Here is a 19,473-nt window from a genome sequence, read left to right as displayed (position 1 = left end):
TGATTAGTTGAAAACATAATGAAACCTTTGTAAACAACAGAGAGAATGAGAGAGAGAGAGGGATAGAGAGAGAGGAGTGCAGTGGAGGCAGTGCTGCTGGAGGGGGAGTTTTTAAAGCCAGAAATAATATTAGGTGTCTAGATGCCATACAGTTTTGTACCTGGAAATTTGTCCTTTGAGTGACATCTTTCCTTGCCCAAATTAATCAATTTACCTTACAAGAGATTAAATGTATGGTGATGCAAATTGCTGTCAATCTCCAACAGCAAGGCAGCAAATACAGCAAGTTGGAAAGTTGTATAGGACTGCAGCTGTTCCCTAACAAGTCAGTTCTATTCATAAAGTGCATTCAGAATCCCTGCTTGTTTTTTTGTTCTTTTGTTTTTCCTTCTTCCAACCTTAGGTGGAAATATAGTGGTTGAGTTTCTTACTGATCTTTCAGTGATGTAGATTTCTTCCTCTTTTACATTTTATGCCCATTTGCTTTCAACAGCTTGGTTCTGCTTCCCTGGTGCCCCCAAATCTCCCTCAGGTCAGTGGAAATGTTGGTTGCGCAAGGAATGCAGGATTGGACATCAGCTCTATAGCAGGCTAGGAGATATCAGGGATCACTGTATGGTCTGTGCTGTCAGAAGAAGATCAGTCTTAGTGCCTGATCCTTGAAGTTGCTGAGCATACCCAACTTTTATTGACTTTGGTGAATCAGCAGAATCAGGCCTTTTCACTGAGTTGTTGTCTCTCTCTCTCTCTCTCTCTCATTGTTTTCCAGAAAAACTGCACCTTAGACATAATTCACATTAGTTGTTTTTAAAGAGACCATCCTCCATTTGCAGTGCTCAGTTTTGAAGGGGCAGAAATTCCTCCCCCTCCCTTTCTGGTGTTGCTTTAAAGCACTATGCTTACAGGGATTTTGCAGCTCTCCGTGTGTTATTAGAGAACGTGTGGCTGGGACAGTTAAAATGGGAGTGCTACTGTGTGCAAGAGCAATATTCACTGTAAGCTATCCAAGGAAATCCTGCCAAGGCAGTATATGAACAGCAGCCAAACAAAACACAGGCGCCTTTCCAGTGAAAACCAGCACACTTCTGCAAATAGAGGAAAAATTGACTTTCTGATTTGGAATGTTTCTACAACTAAGAAGAATTACTACAGTGATTGTTCTAAAAATATTTTTAGGCAGCACATTCTCAGAGGGTTTGGGATACTTAGCATTCTTTAATTGTGATTCTCTTAGGTGATCAATCTGGATTGTATAGAAATAAAATATGACGTTTGTAGGGTTTGGAGGTTTTTTTTAAGCCTGAATGGGCATTTTTTTCTGCAGTGTTGTAACAGCATAAAACAGCAGTTTTAAGGAGCAGAAATTGTATTTTTTATCTTTGCACTTCAGGAAATATATTCGTCTATTAATCTTTTGCAGCTACGCTCACATAGATCACATCTAAACTGCCTGATCTAGAGCAGCCCCCAAAATCCCTGCCTCTGTGGCTGAACCTTTTTGTAGTTTGTAGTATTTTATAGCATTTTCCCCTTAATATTTATACTTCTCATGTTTCTCCTCATTCTGCTTCTCTGTTCATTCAGCCTGGGCTTTTCCTTTAGAGGACTTAGAATCTTATCGGATCAACTTTACTATAAGATGCGACCGTAGGCATTCTGGCATTCAAATAATTTCCATAATGATGGAAATTGACTGGGATTCCACAAGTTTGTTTATTGCCAAGAATAAATAATGTATGTGTTCTTCTTTTTTAAACTGTTTTGCTAGCCTCAGCTACAGTTCCTGCAAAGAAGTCTTAATAATGGCACTTAAAAGTGGAGTCAATTTATCTAAACTGGGCAAAAGAAATAAGAGAGACCTGGAGAGCACTTTTTCTCCTTTCAAGCCCCTCTCCCCCCCCATTATAGTGTAGTAAAAAAAAGACAGCAAAATTTGTCAGGGACTGATATTCAGCTAGTGCATTTCCTGTTTTTCAATGTGTGCATTTACTGAAGAAACAAAAAGTACTTAACAGAGATGATCCAAATGAACCCTTAGTGTAATGTCAACTGACGTCTTTGAGCTTTTTGCTGGGATGAACTAGGTCCTGTATTCTTAACTAACTGCCATGCAGCAGGCCAGATTTACCCCTGCATTGAAAACGATGGCCTGAGAATAGCAAATCCCAGTAAGCAAAAAGCCTAATCCAAAGCCCATTGAATCAATGGAAAGACTCTCATTGACTTTAGTGGACAGTGGATCAGGCCCTTAAAAATAAACAATTTTTTTGGCCCTTTGAAATTAACTAATTGAATTTAGGGTAGTATTTTTATTCTTAACAAACATTAATTTATCCAAGTTTACCTGGCAAAGCTCACAAAATAAACTTTCTACCACTAGACAGCTCGATCCTGAAATCCTTACTTGGGCAAAACTTCCTCTGGAGTGAATGGGCAGGGTATAGACTGCAGGATCAGACCCCACATGTTTGAAAGGATAATAGAAAAGGCTAAGGAGGCCCTTCTAGTTCCTTGTGCTTTTCATCATCCCCCCCTTTGGGAGTATTGCAACCGTGTTCACAGTGAGAAAAATGAAGATTAAAAAGTCATCGTTCCAACCATGAATATAAGGATTGCTACCCACTGTGTTCAAATTAGAACATTTAATTTGTGTGACATATGCCATATCCAGTCACAGCAATAGTGTTCTGCATCTTTAAACCTTGACTCATAACAGTGGAACCAGGTGAGGTCTGGCCCCAGGTGCTGGCTTGTGCATGCATTGCTGAACAATTTTCAAGGCATGTAGATTGGATGGTTGTAGAAGAGAAGAAAAAAACAGAGCTTCCCCCCCCTAAATGTTTGGGTGGGTTTATCACAAGAGTGGGAAGCTGACAGACAGCACATCAATGTAATTCAGTTCTGACCTGGATCCCCTTTCTGACCTTCCTGAACTGGGCCTCCTTTTTGTACAGAGCCCCAGTTCTTCCAACCCTGGGGGATGGTTTGGTGCTATAGACAGTTGAGACTATGGATCTCATTTCACTTGTGTCCCTTCCATATTGAAAACCCGAGTTAAGTATCATTCATGGAGAGGGCCCCAGTAGACTTGCTGAGGTCAAGAGTAAGGACTGAGGAATGGGAAGTTGTGGGCACAATTCCCAGTATCACCTTCCACTGCTACACAACTAGTCCATATATTGTTATGAAAAAATCACCAAATAGTGAAGGGTGTGCACTAATCCTTTCCAATATAAAACCAAAGATTTCATTTAACTATTTCACCTTCAAAACCTGTGGGCAAGCATATTTGTGCCCCCTACTGTTTTTTTCCCATCATTTTTCCACCACGTTTTTTCTGCCCCCGTGGCTTTACGCCCTTGGTGGCTACCCCGGTCATCCTGCCCGGGTTACGGTTCTGTCCTGGCACACTCCCATTTAAGTCAATAGGGTTGCATGAGGGTAAATTAGAAGAGAATTTGGCCTGTGATCTGAGCTGAAGGTATGTGGTTTCTAATTCTAGTCAGAGCAGTTTGATATAGTAAAAATTACCAATACACGAGGAGGGTTTTATTCAGAGACATCTGTAGGTTGGCAGCTGTGCCAGTCATGTCAATTCTTTTAAATAACTGAAGCTATGAACTCGAGAATGTTAGCGTTTTTGTTGGTGACAGCATTGTGAATATTGGTGCACTATGACAGATTTATTTTTTTCCCAAGTGGATTTGGGGGGTGTAACACACGCACGTGTGGGGGGGGGGTTAGAGGGAGGGCTAGTCTCATTTTTTTTAAAAAGACACCTCCTTAGCATTTTGCATATATCAGCATCCTAACAGAGTGGCTTGCTAATCACACTAGAAGATCCACTTTAAATTCAGGAATACTGAAACTTTGAAACTGTAACATTTTGACTGGCGAGAATGACCAGTCTTCTTTTCTATTTTGCAGTGAGCTAGTTGAAGGAAGCTGGCATTGTCACACAGTGAAAGCTCTGCAGAAGTGCCGCAGGTTTTTCATATGGAAATGTGAAATAATGGGGTGATTAAATAGAGCTGTATATTAAAGTACATCTGACATTAGAATTAGCATAATGTGCTCTAGCCCTAGGCTGAGTACTTTATTTGCCATCTGCGTCGGACCAAAATCCCCTGGGGAAGCGCTAAAATATTCTGAATAAACTCAGCCCGAGTTCTTATTGAGAGTAAAATACCATTTGTGGCACGTCGTATTGATTCGTCTTAATTGCGGTGCAGAAAAGAACATTCAGTTGCTGATGACTTTTGTACTCTGTGACAAGTCGGCTGGAGTTATTCTAACACTGCAGTTGGTTAACCTGAACAGACTGTCATGCTCGGAGAAGGAGAAAACCTTATTTTCAGCAGCATAAACCGCAATATCATCTCTCTGCTTTACTCCTTCTTATCTTGATGCATCATCCCTTTTTATTTTTAAGAGTACAGCCATCAACTAAAAAAAAAAAGGGACTTAGTTCAATCAGTCCAAGGAAATTCAAATTCTTACCCCCACACACATCCTCTTTAAAAAAAAATATATCCAGAAACATCTGACCAGCTTTCATCTAAGCGAGTGAAAATCAGTGGAACTTGTCCTTGAGGATACATCTCCGGAACCATTAGTTCAAGAGATTTATTATGTATATTTTGTAAAAGCCAAGGTTTCTCCTGTGCTTAAGCCCACAGTCTTAGTCTGTTGTAGTGGTTTGATTTTTGTTAACTCTCCACTCAAATAGGTTGCTGAATACCTTTGAAAAAGTGCTTATAGCATGCACAAAAGATAAATATTTCATCTGAAGGAAAATACTTTGATGCTTCATGCAATTCTGTAACATTCATAAGGTCCAGTTTTTACCCTATAATTGCCTATCATTATACACAATTTACATATTCAAACATTCTCTACAAACCTTAGTCTAGCATGTTTTTATTACAAATTCAGATCAAGGGAATAACCTTTAACTTCAGAGACAAATGAGACAAATTTACAAGTGCATGTCTGCTGTTTTCTTGTGTTTTATAAATCCCTGTAGACCTGAACACTTTTGCTATAACGCCACTCAGAACAATATACATATATTACTACTTGTTTGTAGTGCTTCAGTAATGAGTCCCCTTTGTATTAGATAACCTATATAATTCAGCATCTAGGCTCTCCATAACGTCAATTATCTCCTCATAGCTAAATGTACATTCCATTAAAACAAGATTTACAGCCCTTATAATACTTCTTAGGATTGAACATGGAAATTTTGTGGATTTAAAGAAGCAGAGATGGGAGTTAGCATTTGTTAAAGAAGTAATGAATTAAAACAAAAGTGCTATTTCATTTACTAGCTATGAATAGATACCTAATACCCTAAAGAGATAGTTGCAATAAAACAGACACAAGCACTGAAAGAAAAAAAATGTAAAATTTGTTTTCACCCTTTGGCTTATTTTATTGTCTCCTAATTTACTCTTTATTTTTCCATTAAATGACATGGACAATTTCCTTTATGTCTCCCTTCAAGTTCCTGTTCAGGTTTCTGGCCTCACAATTGCTGCCTGAAAGATCAGAAAATGGCACCTCAGAAAAGTCTGTTGGGCAAAAAAAAAAAAAAAAAGGCGCTTGCCAGTTTTCCAACAAAGCTACTGTATAGGAAACAGATTTAAAGGGAAGCTGCTGGCATATTTCATATGTTGTAGAAAAGACTGACATTATTTCAAATGTATTTGAATGCCTTATGCAAAGAAAAGCCCTAAAAATGTCCTTGAGAAGTACAGTGTTTTTTCATGAATGCTATAAATGGGATCCTATATATAAACCGCCATACCATAGATACGTCCAATAGCCTTTTCATCTCACTAATGGGTACATTTTTCCACCCAATATTAAGGTACTGATGATTTTCACTATTTTATAGGCCACGTTTCTAATGCATCCATCCATCCATCCACTCTCTGCTAACCGGTGTATAAGGTTCATAGAACCTACCTAAAAGAAGCAAATCTATTTAGATGCTGTGTATATGGAGTCAGTTGAAACTGTTGTATCACAAAGGGCTAATTTAAAAGTTAGCTCATTCACTATTGATCTCTCACTATTGATTTTCCTGTCCTCTCCTTACCTTTCGCACCTCTCCCTTTCTCTCTTTTATAAATTGCTTTGTATTTTAGAGTTTAACACCAATTAGAAGAATGTGTCCAGAGATGACTAACGTGCTCTCCTCTTCTATTTTATGCAGTGATTTCCATTCAGGGAACATAGTATTATGAGGTCCAGTTTTTGCTATGCATGTTTTCTTTTTTCCCCACTACATCGGAGGGGGAAAGTGTTTCTTTCTCTTAAAAGTGCTGAGCATCCACCTTCTGTGAACCTCAGGCCCCTCCAAGGTGTGCACCCAGAAACTGAGGCTTCCAAAATCACAGGTCACTTTTGAAATTGGAGATCTGGATGTACAACACTGCTATAATGTGCTGTGATAAAAATTAAGCTGCAATGTACAGCTAATGGCTTAGTGTACTGGCCCCTGGGTGTGCAAGCTTGAAGTTTGATTAGGGCACAACTGAAAATGAGTTGTTGGACACGCAGCCCTGTCTCTAGCAGAGATTTGTCTATATCTACCAAGAAACAACTTGCACCAACCCATATTACACATGGCTCTAGTCTGAGCTGTTAGCCACTGATTTTTTTATGAGTGTTAAATTTCATCAAACATATTCAACAGTTTTTGGGGAAAAAAGTTAAATGAATAAAATCAACAACGCTGTTCGTTTGTTCACTCTGGGCCAGATTCTCATCTGTGTTATGCCGGTGTAACTTAGCCTCTGTGATGGAGGTAAATATAATTACTTTGGATTTATATCCCTGTAATCGAAAGCGGATACTGGCTCAGTGTACGCTAGTGTACAGTAAGCTTTACATCACTAGTTCTCCCTAGGATTCATGCACTCTGTTCCTATTGACTTCAGCAGGAGATGCACATGGGTATCTGAGCATAACTTGGCCCAAAGTGACAGCTAAGGTGCATGATTGGCAGTTGGTCTTTTTGTTTTTCCCTGTGTTGGGTAAAAGAGTGTATTTGGCAAGAAGATAATGTTTATTATTGATTGCAATACTTATGCTTTGGTGTCTCGCTGAACATTTGCTCAGTGTGGGCCTGACCCAATGCCTTTTGAAATCAATGGAGAACTCCAGTTGACTTCAATGAGCATAAAGAGTTGTCCCTATTTGTGGACCAGCTCTTAACCCTGCTGAAGACAATATTTTGCCACTGGTTTCAGTGTGGCAAGGATTTGGCTATACATAAAAATATTAGTATATTGGAGCAATAAGTCATGAAATCAGTTAGTGCTATTGTAAATTTTCCACCTGGGAGAAACAAATTCTCTTCTGAGTATTTTCTTATTAATTAAAGGCTATGTTGGAGAAGGGGAAGCCTTGACAGAGTTGGAGAAATACTCAGAAAGTATGAAAGCTTATCTGAAGCCTTTCCAGTCACAGCAGAGCAATTATTATTATTAATCATGTTTATTAGGGCAGTGCCTAAGGACCAACGAATAATGGGGCCCTGTTGTGCTAGGCGCTGTACACAGAGTAGTAAACTAGGCAAGACAGATGCTGGATGGGAAAAAGGAGTATAATATGCACAAGCAGAGTGAACAATGTCATAGCAGCAAATGTCATGTTAGTTCCATTTTTTTTTAGAACGAGGGATTTAAGTAGGATGGTAGAAACTAATGGAAAGAAAAAGACAAGTGAAGGGAGAGGGGATATGGAAGGGAAGGGAGGTGAGGACAGGACAAGGATATAGAAGGTTGGAGGGTAAGTGTGGAGTGAAGTTGAAGTAACGAGACTGTGATGGATGGGGATGGAGAGCAAACTGCCCTTGCCCTCTTTCTACACACATTCCCATTATTTCCCCTCCCACCTTCCAAATTAATCTGATCCTTCTCCATCCCCAATTCTTCCCGTCACCTGACCTCATTCCAAAATTCCCCTTCCCCAGATTCCAGCAGGCTCCTTGGACACTCATTCCTGCTCTCTTTCGCCTTTACCTTCAATTCCTTCCAGCAGGCACCTATTTAAATCCCTACGTGCAGTGGATTTATCAAGGCCAGCCAGTGTAATCTCTTCAAGCCCCCATCCCCCCAGGTGTTGAGGCTACCCTGTGACAGTGACATCCCAGAATCCATATCCTCCTCCTCTTAATCCAAGGTCTCCCATGATTGAAGACAGCTACTGGCTCAGGAGAATGCTAAATCTGATGTGCTCTGAGGTGGATTTTAGCAAAGCAGGTAGGTTAGTCGGCAGTCAGGAGAGGGAATGAATATTTATCTGAGTTGGGAACTGAGTGGTTCAGGAAAGTAATAATCAGGTCTGGAGACATTCTACCTAAGTCAAAAGAGGCCAACATTTTTTGCCATCTGATGGCTGATTTGTGGTCTGTGTGAAATGCATTGGTAGTCTTAATCCTGTTTTCAATAGACGAGTGTCATTTTCACAGGACACATCAGTGATCAATAGACATTGCAAGATTTGAATGGACATGAAGACTATTGTCTAGTAACACCCAATGAGCCATCACTTCAGAACAAGGCTGACATTGGCTGGCTTATGTAGGGAAGTGTGCACTCTACTAGTCGTCTTTGGATGGACCGAAGATTTAGGGGTTGTGTCATTTCGTCAGCTTTCACTGGCATCAAACTGAGCTATTATTAAAGAAATGTAAAAGTCAGTGGTTCAGTCTTCGTTTGGGGTTCAGGTTAAAGCACTGGGTTGGCGATGCTTTGGAATTGGAGATCTAGGTCCAAGTCTTGGCTTTCCCACACACCACATCTCGGACATTAAAAAAACCTCCCAGTGCCTCAGTTGCCCTTCTGTAAAACAGAGATTAAAATACTTCCCTACCTCACAGGGATATTGTGGGAAGAAATTCATTAATGTTTGTGAGGTGCTCACATATTATGGCGATAAGGTCAAAGAAGTAAGTAGATAAATATTCTAGCTTGCTTTGGAGAGCTCAATTAACGGCACAGTTTGTGAAACCATTTCTGGGAGAAAAGACACTAGGGGCAAAATTGTGCTCTTGGATCCATATCACAGATCTCTTTGGAATGCTCCATAGAGCTGGCATGTGGGCGATGCAAGAGAGATTCCCACTGTGGATTCCTGGGAAGGATTTGGTCCCAGCCTCGATGTGCTGTCAAATGTTATGTACCCATAGATCTTGTTCACCATGAAACACTAAATCTTTTTAATGTCCTTCTCTTTAATGTCAGCTGGTCTTATGAGGAGACTTGTTAAACCAGTGCTTTCAATTATGGCGTTTTAATTTATTAATAATTCAATTAAAGGTGTGTTTTTATTGAGAATCTACGCTACCTTTATAGGTATTATTAGAGTAACCAGCATAATAAGAAGGAGTAATTATTTAAATGCTCATTAAAAAATCAAGTGGAAGAGGGCAAGAGTAACACTGGTGGAATGATTGTAGGAACGGGATACATGTCTGTTCCTGAGTGTTACAGTTAATGGGGTCCTTTCTTTAAAGCTTGCAAGTTTCTACTTTTCCTGAACTTCTAAAGCTGCAGTAAAGCAGTATTAAAATTCCTTACGTCATAACTTTGTAAAGCATACCAGAAACATTATCTAGAATGTATTGCTAGAGGTAAAGAATGGCAGTAGTTATATGGACCCAACTTTGTGTATGCCACGGTCCTAGTGAGGGTCATGCGTGTCTGATTAAAGAGGGGAGTTTATTCTCTTGTTACAGCTAATGGAATTATTCAGTCCTGCTCAGAAGAGGGTTCGTAAGGCAGAGAATGTCTCTGTAGCCCAAACAGAAAACAATGAATTCTCTCAAGTTTTGGTCACACTATGATTATTGTTTAATATGGCACCGAATATCTTACAGCGTTTAGGGGGAAATTCACCTCTGCTGCTGAAGGCTCAAGGTTGAGCCTACAAAGGGAGGGTGTGAACTGATTGCAAGGGGAGGGCCTCTGCATCACAAAACAGAGTTGTGCCTTGGTCACAAACAGGCCTGCAGAGTGCCGGTCGGGGGGTCCATGATTATGCATATGCATTGGAGCAGCTGACCCACAAAATCTAGTTGCTCTAGCATTGAGCTGGGCATTAAGCAGAAGTTCGGTTGGGTGGAATTTACTCCACCAACCTGTCTGCTAGGTGCCCAACATACAACCAGAATTTTATGGGTGGGCAGGGGGAGAGGAAGCTGAATTTAGCTTTGTTTTGTACCATTTATTAAAAAGAAAAAAAAGTCTTGTTATTGTTTTGACATTTTGAATGAAACTTAATCAATCACATAGCAAGGGAGGGAACAAATGTTAATATTTCTGGCAAAGACCACCTTTAGCTATTCTATGCAGAAAAGACAGAAGTGTTCAATAAATTCACAGTCTATAATTACCTACTCAGGGGAGGGGATATCTGATACTAGAGAGGTCTTTAATCTAACAGACAAAGGCAGTGGCTGGAAATTGAACTTAGCAAAGTTCAAACTGGAAATAAGATACAATTTTTTAATAGAGGGGATAATCAACATTTGGAACAGACTACCAAGGGAATTGGTAGATTCTGCATCACTTGGAGTCTTTAAATCAAAATTGGCTGTCCTTCTAAAAGATATGATCTAGTTCAACCATAAATTGTTGGACTAGCACTGAACTCCATGGCCTGCTTTATGCATGAGGTCAGACTGGATGATCATAGCAGTCCCTTTTGGCCTTAAAATCTATATATCTGTGAATCTGTAAACATATGTCCCCGGTCATGTTACTTTCTGTAGATGCCCATCCTATGCTCTGGGTTCTCTTCCCACTATATAAATTACAGTATGAGGACTGGTCATCTTATCATAAATAAATACCCACCAATTAATAACGATAATAAAATAAACTCAAACCCTCCTTTGCTCCCCCAAAAGCCATTGAAATCAGAAATTTTGTCTGCTTAAAGATGATAGAATCATGCCCACATTCTTTAAATGTGTTCATTCAGGCCCCATTCAATAAAGCAACTGGCATATGCTTAACTTTAAGCACATGAGTAATCCCATGCCTGTTCAACAAAGCAGTTAAACATATGCTTAAATGTCATTGACTTCAGTGGGATTACTCATGTGGCTTAAAACTAAGCATGTGCTTAAGAGATAAAGGGCTGGTCTACACTAACCCCCCAATTCGAACTAAGATATGCAACTTCAGCTACGTGAATAACGTAGCTGAAGTCGACATACCTTAGTTCGAACTTACTGCGGTCCAGACGTGGCAGGCAGGCTCCCCCGTCGACTCCGCGTACTCCTCTCGCCGAGCAGGAGTACCGGAGTCGACGGCGAGCACTTCTGGATTCGATTTATCTCGTCCAGACAAGACGCGATAAATCGAACCCAGAAGTTCGATTGCTTGCTGCCGAACCAGCGGGTAAGTATAGACGTACCCAAAGAGTGCATGGCATAGCCACTGTAGCTAGTTGTTATAAAGTGGTTATTTAACTTCAGTGAAGTGGGCAAGAGACTGTGCCATATATCAAAAGTAGCCTTATAACAAAGAGTTTTACAGTGTAGGTGCACTGCATTATTAAATATAAGAATCATTTTTGAGAAATACATGACTGTTCTTGGGCATGTTTAAAATATTTAGCAAGTTTTAGACTATAAAAATGTTCGGAGTGGATCTTCAAAGACTTTTTGACATTGTTCTGTACTTAAAAGTGAGCATCTACACTGCTCAGGGCAACTTCTAGGCAAGATAACCATGAAGTGATAATATGGAAATGAACATTTTATTTTATTTTTTTAAAAAGAGGCATCTAGGGAGAGCCTTTGAGGGTTGTGAAAGTATTAAAAAAGAAAAAAAAAAAAGAAAAGAAAAAGCTGTCAGAGCCCTGGTAGCCAGGTAGCCTGCAGTCAGTTTTGCCATTGTGTAGGGGTCTCCTGAACAGAAGTGTTTAGGGGCATAAAAGCTAAATAAAACAAAAAGAAAGAATACTGTTTCTGTTATGACTGGTATCTCATAAATCTTGTCTCAGCAATAAACACTAATTTGCTCTGTTTGAAAGAAAACTAAAAAGGAGTCGGGGAGAAGGAACTTTCCTCACTTGAATTTCACAGAGGTGAAGTTTTGGAGAACAAAACAAAACATCTGAGCTTCATATAACATGTAGTAGCAAGCTCCTAGCCAGCTGCCATTTTGAGGCTAATTTTTTTAATCAGCCATTTCAGTTTTAGATTAGCCTTGATCCTCAGCCTGCCCAGGAATTCCTTTTCTTACATATGTGCCTTTTCTGAAGTAAACTTTTTTTTTTTAACCTACAGCTGATTTTTTTTTGGTTTTGTTTGGATTTTGTCAGTTCTTGTACTAGATGAGCAAGCTTTTAAGAACACATACACACACACATGCTTGTGCACACGTGCACAAAATTAAAAATAGAATAAAATATAATGCACAGTGTGACTTTTAAAAATGAAAGAATTGAACAACTGTGGGTATTAAATTGATTAATTAGAGTGGATAAAATGAAGGTGAAGGGTGCAGAGCACTCTTTATTTGGATGATACATGACCTTGTAAGACACTGCACTTCATTTGCTATTAGATCGCACTTGAGAAAGGGCTTTATTAAAACCATTCTAGGGTGAGCTGAGGTAAAACATATTGTTAAAAAAAGCTTTTGACAGAATATGTTATATACTTCAGTGTGCTTCAGTGATTTCTGTCACTTTTTATACTACACATGTTGCTGTTCAAGAAAAGTTAAAAGTCTAGACATTTTCATCATATTTCTATAAGAAACAGAAATTTAAATAGTTGAAGTAATAATGGGAGCATTTAGTGTTGCTTCGACTTCAGAGTTGACATAAAACCCTATAACTGCCTCATCGCTAAGTAGATTTTAAAGGATACTATATCTGCTCCATTTGGTGTGTGCATGCAGCTCTTATTAATGTCAATAGGAGTTATGTATGCATGTTAAAAGGAGAATATAGCCCCCGCACTTTTATTTACAATAGCTATTGTTACAGATTAATCACAAAAGTTTAGCATATTACTCCTAATTATCTCCCCTCCGATCGCAAAATAAGAACCTGTGGGAAAAGATCATGTCAATCAAACAAAAGTGCATTCCACGTCAGGTTTGTTTTTTGTAAAAGGCCTGATTCTACCACCTTGACTCACATGAATAGGCTATTAAAATCAGTAGCAGTGCTTGTGGTATAAGGAACTACTCCCCCAAAATATTCTACTGAATATATAGTTAAAAATAGGCCTATTTATGTGAGTCAAGGTGGTAGAATCAGATATAATTTTCTCTATTCTCCCTTTTTGTAGGGACTCAGATGCTGTGATAAGGCCAGATAGCTAGATGGGTAGATAGATATCCCCCATCCTCCCTCTGTCTAAGGTTTCCTGTCAGCAGCCATTTCTGGAAGCTTAGAACACTGGAATACAGTCAGTGGCAGTTATTCTTCTCATGGTGTGTTTTGGCTTAAGTTTTCTTGGTTCCCATAGGCATGTCTAAACTGCAGTTAAACACCTGCAGCTGGCCCGTGTCTGTTAACTAAGGCTCGCTGGGTTTGGGCTGTGGGGCTATAAAATTGCAGTGTAGATGTTCAGGCTCGGACTGGAACCCAGGCTCTGGGACCACATGATATGGGAGGGTCCCAGAGCCTGGGTTCCAACCCGAGCCCGAATGTCTACACTACAATTTTACAGCCCCACAGCCAGAGTCAGCTGACACAGGCCATCCACGAGTGCTTTATTGCAGTGTAGACATACCTTGTGAGTCACTTAGCTTTAAAAAGGCAGTTTTGATAGTACAGTTGATTCACCTATAAACACTTCTGTTTTCAAGCATAATGGTTGAGCAACAGGCTTCTGCATAACCTAATACCTACAACTGGAAGTGGGTTGTAAAATTTAGATCCAGAGCCAAACTCGTGCAGTTGTTGCGAGCTGGGATTTGGTTCAGTCCATTATGCACAGGGAAAGACAGGAAGCTCAGTCCCGGTTCTGAACTTCAAAAAGTTTATTGCATTTGGGGTCAGGGCTCTGGTTTAGGTCCATCACTGCTCAGAATATATTAAGTCACAGAAAGAAATCCAAGAATTCAATTTTAGTTTTTCCATAAAAGGTAGCTACTTTCAAAGAGACACTTTTAAAAAAATGTCCTGAAGCGTGATTTTCAAGCTGACGTGTGTTTATGCATTTATAGGTGTTAGACTGCTGCGGGAGCACTAAAGGGGAAAAGACCACTTTTTTGAAGATAGTAAAAAGTTTATATTGTGTCCAGGGTTGGAATATTTTAGCTAGTAAAATTATGACTGTAGTGCAGACTTGTCCACACCTGTCTTTTATGTAAACTGAATCAGGGTTAAAGGAATGTTTCCCACCTTATACAGTTGTTCAAAGGAGGCTAGAAAGGCAAATAGAAAGCCATGTTTTTGGCTCTGGTTACTATTTCTGCGATGGAGGGCAGGCTCAGGCTCAGAAATTCTTGGGATCCAGTTCAAGCACTGCCCGACATTTGTTACTGTTAATTGCAACTGTGCTGTCAGCTTTGATTACCGGATATTTCACTTGAGTGGCTTCTTGGTGTTTTGGCAAAGAGAATGTCAAAGTGGTTTATACAGGGATACGTTTTCCAAGCTCCTGTTGACTTTAATGGGACTTGTGCAGATAAATACCCACATACTGCTTTAAAAATTTAGGGGACAGCATGATTGAAGCATGTATAAATTAAATACAGCAAAGATCTGGGGTGACTGCTGAGTAAAGTGTATAAAAATATAAAATTAAAGACTGAACGTGATACCACAGCCTATTTAGGTACCATAAAACAGATCTACCTACTACATCACATTTTCTTTTGACTTTATACATAGCATTAAATCCCTTTAAACAATTATTTTTACATGGAATAAATGTGTGAAGCGAGTTTGATCCCTATATGCCAAAAATAAAATATATAGAAAAAATATATGGAGATATACCTATCTCATAGAACTGGAAGGGACCCTGAAAGGTCATTGAGTCCAGCCCCCTGCCTTCACTAACAGGACCAAGTACTGATTTTTGCCCCAGATTCCTAAGTGGCCCCCTCAAGGATTGAACTGACAACCCTGGGTTTAGTAGACTAATGCTCAAACGACTGAGCTATCCCTTCCTCCAAAAAGTCCTTATGAAGGTTTTATATGATATAGTAGGTTTTATATGGTATAGTATATAAAGATATACACATAATGCAAGTATGTGTCATGTATATCATACATATTCAGTGAATAAACATGTTGGATGAGTAAATACGCTGGGCAACATTTTATATCAATCAATAAATTGCAATTAAATCCCCCTTTCAGAAATTCCAAGAACTAAATCTGTTAACAAAATAAAGTACATGCCAATGGTATTTAAATATTCTCCACTGTATTATTTTTTGAGTGTTTTCTCTCTCTTTTTATTTTTTAGGTAAAGATGAGCCTTCAAGCTATATTTGCACAACATGCAAGCAGCCTTTTAATAGCGCTTGGTTCTTGCTTCAGCATGCCCAGAACACACATGGATTCCGCATCTACCTGGAAACCAGCCCTTCAAACAGTTCCCTTACTCCACGCATCACCATCCCTCCTCCTCTGGGACCAGAGACTGTTGCACAGTCCCCGCTGATGAATTTCCTTGGAGACAACAACCCTTTTAGTCTTTTGCGGATGACGGGCCCCATCCTACGTGATCACCCTGGCTTTGGTGAGGGTCGGCTCCCCAACACACCTCCACTGTTCAGCCCACCGCCTCGTCATCATCTGGATCCACATCGCCTTAGTGCCGAAGAAATGGGGTTAGTTGCCCAGCATCCCAGTGCCTTTGACAGAGTTATGCGTTTAAACCCCATGGCAATTGAGTCCCCAGCGATGGATTTCTCCAGAAGGCTTCGAGAACTGGCAGGAAACAATTCTACCCCTCCTCCAGTCTCACCGAATCGCACCAACCCTATGCATCGCTTGTTGAATCCTTTCCAGCCTAGCCCTAAATCACCCTTTTTGAGCACCCCGCCATTGCCACCAATGCCCCCAAGCAGCACTACGCCGCCGCAGCCTCAGGCGAAGAGTAAGTCCTGTGAATTCTGTGGGAAAACATTCAAGTTCCAGAGTAATCTTATCGTGCACCGACGCAGTCATACAGGAGAAAAGCCCTACAAATGTCAACTCTGTGATCATGCTTGCTCCCAGGCCAGCAAGCTAAAACGTCATATGAAAACACATATGCACAAATCTGGCTCCATGACAGGCAGGTCAGATGATGGACTCTCCACCACAAGTTCTCCTGAGCCAGGCACAAGTGAGCTCACTGGAGAGGGACTAAAATCCAGTGAGACGGATTTCAGGAATGAGAGTGATCCCTCCCTGGGCCATGACAATGAAGAAGAGGAAGAAGAAGAGGAGGAGGAAGAGGAGCTTGAAAATGAGAGCAGGCCAGAGTCAAGCTTCAGCATGGACTCAGAGCTAAGTCGTAACCGAGAGAACGGTTCCAAATCGCTACCAGATGAAAAATCCCTTGTCCTTGGAAAAGTTATAGAGAATGTAAGTCTCGGTGCCATCCAGCAATACAATGACATGCTAGCTGAAAAACAGAAGAGGAGTAGCTTCATGAAAAGGTCTTCTGATCAGCGAGACCTGTGTCCTCGAGACCTCTGTCAGAGAGACACAGGCGACGAAGACTCAGTGGCAGGAGAACTTGACCGCACTGAGGAAGGGACGGTCAATGGAAGAAACTTTGGCCCAGGAGAACCCTTCCCAGGCTTGTTCCCTCGCAAGCCAACACCTATCACGAGCCCCAGTTTAAACAACTCTTCTAAAAGAATAAAAATAGAGAAAGATTTGGACTTACCACCAGCAACAATAATACCTTCTGAAAATGTTTACTCCCAGTGGCTGGTAGGGTATGCAGCATCAAGGCACTTCATGAAGGATCCGTTTCTAGGATTCACAGACTCCCGACAATCCCCCTTTGCAACTTCTTCTGAGCATTCTTCAGAGAACGGAAGCCTGCGTTTCTCCACTCCACCAGGTGACATGCTGGATGGGGGTCTCTCAGGGCGCAGTGGGACAGCGAGCGGAGGCAGCACTCCCCACATCAGTGGACCTGGTCCCGGTCGACCCAGTTCAAAGGAAGGGCGGAGGAGCGATACATGCGAGTACTGTGGCAAGGTCTTTAAGAACTGCAGCAACTTAACGGTGCACCGCCGGAGCCACACTGGAGAGCGGCCTTACAAATGCGAGCTCTGCAACTATGCATGTGCCCAGAGCAGTAAGCTGACACGTCATATGAAAACGCATGGCCAGATAGGGAAGGAGGTCTACCGCTGCGACATTTGTCAGATGCCCTTCAGTGTTTACAGCACCCTGGAGAAACACATGAAAAAGTGGCATGGAGAACATTTGCTGACAAATGACGTCAAAATTGAGCAGGCAGAAAGAAGCTAAGACCCCCACTGGGTTAAATCAGGGGTCTAGGTAACATTTAATTTGTACAGTTTAACTATTGCCAACTGAGAAAAGCTGACCTAACTTGCCTCCGTAAACATAACTTAGCATAACTATAGTAGGTGCCAGACCTTGGCACTTAAATATAACCTGTGTCTACAAAGTTCTATTAAACCTGAGGGTTGATTAAGGCAGTAAAATTGTGGAGCCTTTTAACTGTGCAATAATTTCTGTATTTATTGGGTTTTTGTAATTTTTTGGCATGTGCAGGTACTTTTTTTTTATTCTTTCTGTTTAAATTTCTTTTAAAATTTTGTTGGGTATCCCTTTTTAATTTTACCCAGTAGTAGCCTGAGATTACTTGCATTGTAGGGGGAGAGGCATATCTTTTTAAATTATAATTTTGGGGCCGCTGCTTTGTTGAAATTTAAGCTAAGCATGTGTAATTTCTTGTGAAGAAGCCAACATTTTAACGGAATTCTTTCTTTTCTTCTTCTTCTTCCTTTTTTGTAAAATAACCGTGGAGATTAGGGAAAATAAAATTGTACAGCGGATAACAATCTTTAAAATTAGCACTTTCTTTTGGAATTGGATCTGATATGTAGCACTGACAATGTCGCTAAAGATAGAGGCCTTTTCTGTGTAGACTTCAACATTAAAGTTATGTCAACTAAAAAGACATGGGTGCAGGTATTTTCTGAAGGCAGCTACATTGAACAAAGCAATAACATTCTTAATTGTGGATTATTATCAGATAGTTTCTTAGCATTATTAATGATATGTACTGAGATGCCGCCATTTTGTCACTTGTTCCAGGTTCAGTAATTAAAATAACCGAAAGAATCCTCACAGTTGTAATAAAAGCTCTTTTAAGGTATTGTAGCATCCTTCTCCACCCTTGGATGAATGAAATGCCATTCTTTTAGTTTACCACACACACACACACACACACACACACACACACAAATCTAAACGAGTTTGGGATATATGTACAAACCCCTAACTTAGCTCAGTAGTATACTGCAACTAGAATCGCTGTAATTAAGGCAGTTGTAACTAGGGCTGATTGGTAGTTTCTCAATCCGCTAGAATAGAATTTATAAGATATTTGGATGGCGAGTAGAAAATATCAGGATTATCTCATATAATGCACAACGATGTTATTGTGAGGAAGGGGAAAAATTAATCATTATACGTGTAATGGGCTGATTCTGCTCCCACTGAAGTCAATGAGAGTTTTCCCATTGACTTAATTGGGAGCAGGAGCAGGCCCTATATGAGCAAAGCATTGTAGGGAAAAAATGCAGCTGCTCTGTTTTCCAATTGTTTTATTTTTTAGCATATTAGGACTAATAATAACGAAGAGTGGACAATTAAGGTTAGACATTTTGATTATGTTGACCCGCACTTTAAAACTTTTGTTTGTGTTTAAGAGAAAATGGCTTCTGAACAAGAAATTACAGCATATTCTTCTCCTTGGCCCAAAGGTGGGTTAAACTGTAAGGGAACAGCTGAGATTAAGTGTCAGTGTTGCTAAGCATGGCATTCACAATACTGGCACTATAAAGAAAAATAAAATAAAAATAATTTATTGGACAGTTTTTCTACTGCCATTCAATTTGACGTGAGTGCCTTGAAAACTGATCTTCCTATCTGAGTCTCTTGAGACAAATGCAAAACGTTTTTGTGAAATGAAAAGACTTTTAAAAAAGTAAAACAAGAAAAGTACATTCTTTAAGGGGAAAAAAAAGAGCCACATTTACTTTAAAAAAATTACTGGTTGAAGATAGTGGACATGAAAATGCCATAAGACCCAATCAAATGAAGATGCATACCCAGCACAACTTCGGACATCCATTAGCTGAATTATTCTCAGCCTTTTTTTTTTTTCAGGACAACGCTGCTTAGGAAATGGAATGGAAATGATTTACTGCTGAATTAAAACTCATATGACACAAATTACAAGTTATCATTGAATGAGGAAAAAACAATTCAGGA

General features: G+C 40.1%; 1 protein-coding gene across 4 annotated transcripts in view; it reads left to right on the top strand.

Annotated features, from left to right (window-relative positions):
* BCL11B (BAF chromatin remodeling complex subunit BCL11B) overlaps nucleotides 1–17,556 on the top strand; it is a 96,900-nt gene extending 79,344 nt beyond the window's left edge. For all 4 annotated transcript variants that reach the window (XM_024202581.2, XM_024202579.2, XM_024202582.2 and 1 more), the window contains one exon: nucleotides 15,464–17,556. In XM_024202581.2, the coding sequence (XP_024058349.1) occupies nucleotides 15,464–17,475 (2,012 nt within the window). In that variant the 3' untranslated portion in view covers nucleotides 17,476–17,556. The remainder of the gene's footprint in view (nucleotides 1–15,463) is intronic.
* The last annotated feature ends 1,917 nt before the right edge of the window (nucleotides 17,557–19,473 follow it).

The sequence above is a fragment of the Terrapene carolina genome, unplaced genomic scaffold, assembly GCF_002925995.2.
Source record: "Terrapene carolina triunguis isolate 2854851 unplaced genomic scaffold, T_m_triunguis-2.0 Scaffold96, whole genome shotgun sequence".
NCBI classification, from domain to species: domain Eukaryota; kingdom Metazoa; phylum Chordata; order Testudines; family Emydidae; genus Terrapene; species Terrapene triunguis.
The sequence above is the reverse complement of the archived record's forward strand: the minus strand, read 5'-3'. Positions and strand labels throughout refer to the sequence as shown.